At 46.6% G+C, this 7,100-nt stretch overlaps 1 protein-coding gene across 1 annotated transcript; it reads left to right on the top strand.

Moving 5' to 3' along the window:
* The first annotated feature begins 1,251 nt into the window (after nucleotides 1–1,251).
* LOC124795885 lies at nucleotides 1,252–2,022 on the top strand. The gene has a single exon (XM_047259965.1). The coding sequence runs from the start codon at nucleotides 1,252–1,254 to the stop codon at nucleotides 2,020–2,022; it is 771 nt and encodes a 256-aa protein (XP_047115921.1).
* The last annotated feature ends 5,078 nt before the right edge of the window (nucleotides 2,023–7,100 follow it).

Below are 7,100 nucleotides of genomic sequence, written 5' to 3'. Positions count from 1 at the left end.
TACTGCAGACTGACACGTGCATGTCGCAGACTGACACATGCATGTCACAGACTGACACGTGCATGTTACAGACTGACACGTGCATGTTACAGACTGACAAGTGCACGTTGCAGACTGACAAGTGCACGTCGCAGACTGATACGTGCACGTCGCAGACTGATAATTGCATGTTGTGGACTGACACCTGCATGTCACAGACTGAAACGTGCATGTCGCAGACTGCCACGTGCATGTCGCAGATGGGCACGTGCATGTTGCAGACTGACACGTGCATGTCACAGACTGACACATGCATGTCGCAGACTGACACCTGCATATTGCAGACTGACACGTGCATGTCAAAGACTGACACGTGCATGTCAAAGACTGACATGTGCATGTCACAGATTGACACGTGCATGTCGCAGACTGACATGTGCATGTCACAGACTGACAAGTGCATGTTTCCGACTGACACATGAATGTCGCAGACTGACAAGTGCATGTCGCCGACTGACAAGTGCATGTCGCCGACTGACAAGTGGATGTCGCAGACTGACAAGTGGATGTCGCAGACTGACAAGTGGATGTCGCAGACTGACACGTGCATGTCGCAGACTGACACGTGCATGTCGCAGACTGACACGTGCATGTCGCAGACTGACACGTGCATGTCGCAGACTGACACGTGCATGTCGCAGACTGACATGTGCATGTCGCAGACTGACACGTGCATGTCGCAGACTGACACGTGCATGTCGCAGACTGACACGTGCATGTCGCAGACTGACACGTGCATGTCGCAGACTGACATGTGCATGTCGCAGACTGACACGTGCATGTCGCAGACTGACACGTGCATGTCGCAGACTGACACTTGCATGTCGCAGACTGACACTTGCATGTCGCAGACTGACACTTGCATGTCGCAGACTGACATTTGCATGTCGCAGAGTGACACTTGCATGTCGCAGAGTGACACTTGCATGTCGCAGAGTGACACTTGCATGTCGCAGAGTGACACTTGCATGTCGCAGAGTGACACTTGCATGTCGCAGACTGACACTTGCATGTCGCAGACTGACACTTGCATGTCACAGACTGACACTTGCATGTCGCAGACTGACACTTGCATGTCGCAGACTTATACGTGCATGTCGCAGACTGATACGTGCATGTTCCAGACTGACACGTGCATGTTCCAGACTGACACGTGCATGTCCCAGACTGACTTGCATCTCCCGGATTGGCATGTGCATGTTGCGGACTGACATGTGCATGTCACAGACTGACATGTGCATGTCACAGACTGACACATGCATGTCACAGACTGACACGTGCATGTCACAGACTGACACGTGCATGTCACAGACTGACACATGCATGTCGCAGACTGACATGGTCATGTCTCAGACTGACCCGTGCCTGTCGCAAATTGACATGTGTATGTCACAGACTGACACGTACATGTTGCAGACTGACACGTACATGTTGCAGGCTGACATGTACATGTTGCAGACTGACACGTGCATGTCTCAGACTGACACGTGCATGTCCCAGACTGACACGTGCATGTGGCAGACTGACACGTGCATGTGGCAGACTGACACGTGCATGTCGCAGACTGACACTTACATGTCGCAGACTGACACGTACATGTTGCAGACTGACACGTACATGTTGCAGACTGACACGTGCATGTCCCAGACTGACACGTGCATGTGGCAGACTGACACGTGCATGTGGCAGACTGACAGGTGCATGTCGCAGACTGACACGTGCATGCCGCAGACTGACACGTGCATGTCGCAGACTGACACGTGCATGTCACAGACTGACACGTGCATGTCGCAGACTGACACGTGCATGTCGCAGACTGACACGTGCATGGCGCAGAGTGACACGTGCATGGCACAGAGTGACACGTGCATGGTGCAGAGTGACACGTGCATGGCGCAGAGTGACACGTGCATGGCGCAGACTGACAGGTGCATGTCGCAGACTGACAGGTGCATGTCGCAGACTGACAGGTGCATGTCGTGACTGACGCGTGCATGTCACAGACTGGACCGGTAGGTGGGGGCTGCCTGTGCAGGCTATACACTGGCTGTTATGAGTTTGAGATCTGTCTCTTTTAAAAAAGGTACAGTACCGCAATCAAAGTAGACTAAATTAGGACATCAGTGGTGCTTATGGTGGGAGTCTAGTGCAAATAACGTGCGAGATAACGTAGACTGAACGTTGTAATCACCAACAGCCGTTTGTTGACTGTTGTAGCACAAACGAATGTGAATTTCAAATGGGTGCGCATGTGTGTGTCCAGATGTTAATAAGTCGTAATTTCCAGTGTTTATTTTTGTTCCGTTCTTACTGAATATAAATGTGTAATTTCAGTGTACATACACTAAGTGATCAAAAGTATCCGGACACCCCCAAAAACATACTTTTTCATATTAGATGCATTGTACTGCCAGCTACTCCATATCAGCGACCTCAGTACTCATTAGACATCGTGAGAGAGCACAATGGGGCGCTCTGCAGAAGTCACCGACTTCGAACCTGGTCAGGTGATAGGGTGTCACGTGTGTCATACGTCTGTACGCGAGATTTCCACACTCCTAAACATCCCTAGGTGATAGTGAAGTGGAAACGTGAAGGGACACGTACAGCACAAAATCGCACAGGCTCTGTTGACTGACAGGGTTGGAATGTGTAATAGGCAGACGTCTATTCTGACCATCACACAGGAATTCCAAACTGCATCAGGATCCACTGCCATTACTGACACAGTTGGGCGGGAGGTGAGAAAACTTGGATTTCACGGTCAAGTCTCACATCACGCCGGTAAATGCCAAACGACGCCTCGCTTGGTGTGAGGAGCGTAAATATTGGACGATTGAACAATTGAAAAACGTTGTGTGGAGTGTCGAATCACGGTACACAATGTGGCGATCCGACGGCAGGGTGTGGGTCTGGCGAATGCCTGGTGAACGTCATCATCCAGCGTGTGTAGTGCATCCAGTAAAATTCGGAGGCGGTGGTGTTATAGTGTGGTTGTGTTTTTCATGGAGGGGGCTTGCAGCCCTTGTTGTTTTGCGTGGCGCTATCACATCACGGGCCTACATTGATGTTTTGTGCACCTTGTTGCTTCCCACTGTTGAAGAGCAATTCGGGGATGGCGACTGCATCTTTCAACACGATCTGGCACCTGTTCATAATGCACGGCCTGTGGTGGAGTGGTTACACGACAATAACATCCCTGTAATTGTTCGGCCTGCACAGAGTCCTGACCTGAATCCTATAGAACACTTTGGGATATTTTGGAACGCCGACTTCGTGCCAGGCCTCACCTACCGACATCGATACCTCTCCTCAGTGTACCACTCCTTGAGGAATGGGCTGTCATTCCCCAAGAAACCTTCTAGCAGCTGACTGAACGTATGCCTGCGAGACTGGAAGCTGTCATCAAGGCTAAGGGTAGGCCAACACCATATTGAATTCCAGCATTACCGATGGAGGGCGCCACGAACTTGTACGTTATTCTCAGCCATGTGTCCGGATACTTTTGATGTCATAGTGTATGTACCGCGAAAATGGATGACGCTCCTTCCTGCTTCGTAGTGAAACACGCACTCAGAACACATTTAGCGGCTAGAAACAAATAGTTCTTAATGTGTTTCACAACATTACAGAGAAAAATGAGCTTTGGCGTTTATTGACAGATACGATGTAATAAAAATAAGGGAGGCAGAAGTAACAGTGATCCTGGGTTAATCGGTCATGTCGTTGTTTGATACTCGGGCGGGTTAGTAGGCGGTGGCCGAAGCCCGTTGTGATCAACAATTTTTTTGTTCAGTTTGATTACCTAAATGATTTAAATACAAAATTTGTCAATATGTGGTGATTAATTCATACTTAACCACGTTGTTTTTCACGAAAAATGCACGTCTTCTAGTTTCTAGTTACATAGCACACGGAGAATTTTGGTTTTCGTTGCAAATACACATTCTTAATTATCGATATGTTATAAAAGATTGTTACAGATTTTGAACTTAAGAAAACATTACACAGTTAAATTTTTAGGAGCAAAACGAAAAATCAAATACTCTTTGTTTGAGAATGCCCCCTGTTTTATGGGACAGATGTGGTGTCACACGAGCCAGAGCGATAAACGTCGCAGAAACACGGAAAACAGTTTTCACGGCGTCGAGCACTCTGTACAAATGTCGCATTTTTACAGTTGTAGCCGCACCTCTGCTATCTGAACCCAATACAATTGTTCTGCATCCGAGTTAAGTGATTTGTCGCAAGAAAGAACAAGACATTTAAGCTGCAAAACATACTGGAACTAATGCACGAAGCTTTCTGACACGACACTGCCGTAAGGTGGTGAAAAGCGAAACAGGACGTCACAAAAGAGGAGGAAGAGGAAATGTGGACTTTTTGTTGGCCTGGGACTCTGTCGTTGATCGCCTCGGTATCAGCGTGGCAGTACTGAGACGTACCGCATTCTTCTGAGTCCGTTATGGAAGCAGATCAGAGATTACGAGACGACTGGCTGTAATACCTTCAGTGGCTTCAATGTTTAACTACACGGTGAGATCACAGCAGTCCGCTTTTACGCCGCTCATAGCTCCCGCAGGAAAGTTAGCCTTGTTAAAATCAGGAATTTTCATCGCTCTCGTTTTTATCACAATACTACGTTAGCTAAGATCGAGAGCATGTTGTCCTTCAGATCACCTAAGAAGCGTATCGCCTCAGTTTTACTATTCTTTCCTTCTGTTCAAAAATAAAATGACATTCGCGACTATATGGTGCTCTGCTCGTCTCTCTTTACGCCTTTACTGCAACTGTTCACATCACTGCAGGGTAGTTGGACAAGGTGGCTCGCCAGTGCTGTCCAACTTTAACGCGCTGGTAAACCTGTTGCCCCGTACTATCGCTGAGTCGACGAACGCGTAACGTACAGCGTGAAACGTATCCTCATCACAGTACTTGACAGTACTCGAGACAGATTGGCTTGTGCTCCACGTGGAACGAAATCTAATCAGGTTCCAGCAAACGCGGAAGAATACATAGTGTAATGCTTACATGAGGTTTATTCTTATGATGAACGGAGTATATCTACATAATGTGTGCAGCATCAGTCATTGTGATCAACAAATTTATCTTTACAATAAGCGCAGTTACCTACAGTCTGTCTCAGTTCCCACTTCAGTACCGAGGAAGGGCAAGTCTGGCGACATTTTTTCTTTTTTTTTTTTTTTTTTTTTTTTTGTTTGTCCATCACTTGTAGACATCTTCTACAAGACTTTTAGTGGAACTTGCTGTCGTCCTAAACACATGTGGCGAGTGTTCATCAGAGACAAGCGTGTCGTCATGAGTGCCCCAGGGGAGTGTGGTAGGACCACTGTTGTTCTCTGTATACATTAATGATTTGGCAGACAGGGTGGACAGCAAATATTAGCTTGTCTGCTGATGATGCCGTGGTGTAGGGTAAGGTGTCGGAGTTGAGTGGCTGTATGAAGATACAATACGACTTAGACAGAATGTGCAGTTGGTGTCTTGAATGGTAGCAGCCCCAAATGCGGAAAGACCGTAAGTTGATGAAGATGAATAGGAACATCAAACATGTACTGTTCGGACACAGCCAAGTTCAAATGGTTCAAATGGCTCTGAGCACTATGGGTCTTAACTTCTGAGGTCATCAGTCCCCTAGAACTTAGAACTACTTAAACCTAACTAACCTAAGGACATCACACACATCCATGCCCGAGGCAGGATTCGAACCTGCGACCGTAGCGGTCGCGCGGTTCCAGATTGTAGCGCCTAGAACCGCTCGGCCACCACAGCCAAGTCCTTTTAGACTCAGTCAGGTTGTTTAAATACCTGGGTGAAACAATACAACGCCATATGATCTAACATTCTGCGTGGTGTCTGTTTGTTCTAAGTCGTGTCTCCCTACCACTTTCGCGCAACGACGCTCTGAGCGTGTTTTTTAGGGAATTGACTAGTTTGAACCTGGGACCTGTTGCTGGTAAGGAGACTACACATGACATGTAGAGTTCAGAAGAGTTCAGTGAGACTAGCGATGATATAATCAAATACTTAATGATTTCAGCGTCAGCTCCACTGCACTCCCTGTAAGAGAATCTTAATACTAACTAAATTTAGTGGAAGGGGTTCAAGGCTTTCCTAATTTTAGTTAGCTGGTAAAATAACGTCGAGAAAGTAGTTAAGTTTACTATTGGAATTTTTATTCTACTCCCAAAACGTTGTCTATAAATTGCACTATTGATAAAAGGAAATATTTTAATACAGAATGATAAAAACCAACTACGTTCAATAAAAATGTGAACGAATATTCCCTGAATGGGTTTCCAAGTTCTATAAGAGAAAACTATCAAAAATGGTCTGCAGTGACCCTCAATTATCTTTAATTACTTATTTAACCTGTCGTAAATTACTGTGGCTGATGTGGCTTTACAATAATTATATAACAGAAAAATCATCGCGTTTCAGATTTTTAACTTCTAATAGCAAATGTGAATACCATGAGCTTTAATTGACGATCGACACTAGTATTACGCAAAAAGGGGATGTAACAGATGAGACTTCTGCAGTTCTGAGTGAAGCCTTATGACTCTTATGTGGCATCGCCTGCGTTCAGTACCCTGTCGGTGGTTAGTCAGCGTCAGGGGGCGGCGGGCGGCGCAGCTCCACACACCTCGCCGTCTCGGAAGCAACTCTTCTCTAACTTCTCCTTACTACAATTTATCGAAGTTGGTTTAAGAAAAGCTATCTGGCTGTGTTTTCAACTGACCAATCTCGGTCTCAATGTTAACCTTAAGTTCCGCCTACAAAAATCTGTCTATCCAATGAGAAACGTTATACTTTTCTTGGTGGGGCAATGTTTTTAATGTTTGCTACGTAACAGAGACGCGAAAAAGTCTCACGCTAAAACTTGCAGCTGGTGTGGCCCTTTTAGTGTTATCGTAAGATCTATGCTGTTCTTCTGGAGGGCTCTATCTTTTAACATGGGCTGGGGGCGTGGTCTTGGCGGTGGGTCGGCGATGTGGGTGTCTGTCTCTTATCGTAGGGCCTTCTAGCTCAACACGGTT

The sequence above is a fragment of the Schistocerca piceifrons genome, chromosome 4 (genome assembly GCF_021461385.2).
Source record: "Schistocerca piceifrons isolate TAMUIC-IGC-003096 chromosome 4, iqSchPice1.1, whole genome shotgun sequence".
Classification (NCBI taxonomy): Eukaryota; Metazoa; Arthropoda; class Insecta; order Orthoptera; family Acrididae; genus Schistocerca; species Schistocerca piceifrons.
The sequence above is the reverse complement of the archived record's forward strand: the minus strand, read 5'-3'. Positions and strand labels throughout refer to the sequence as shown.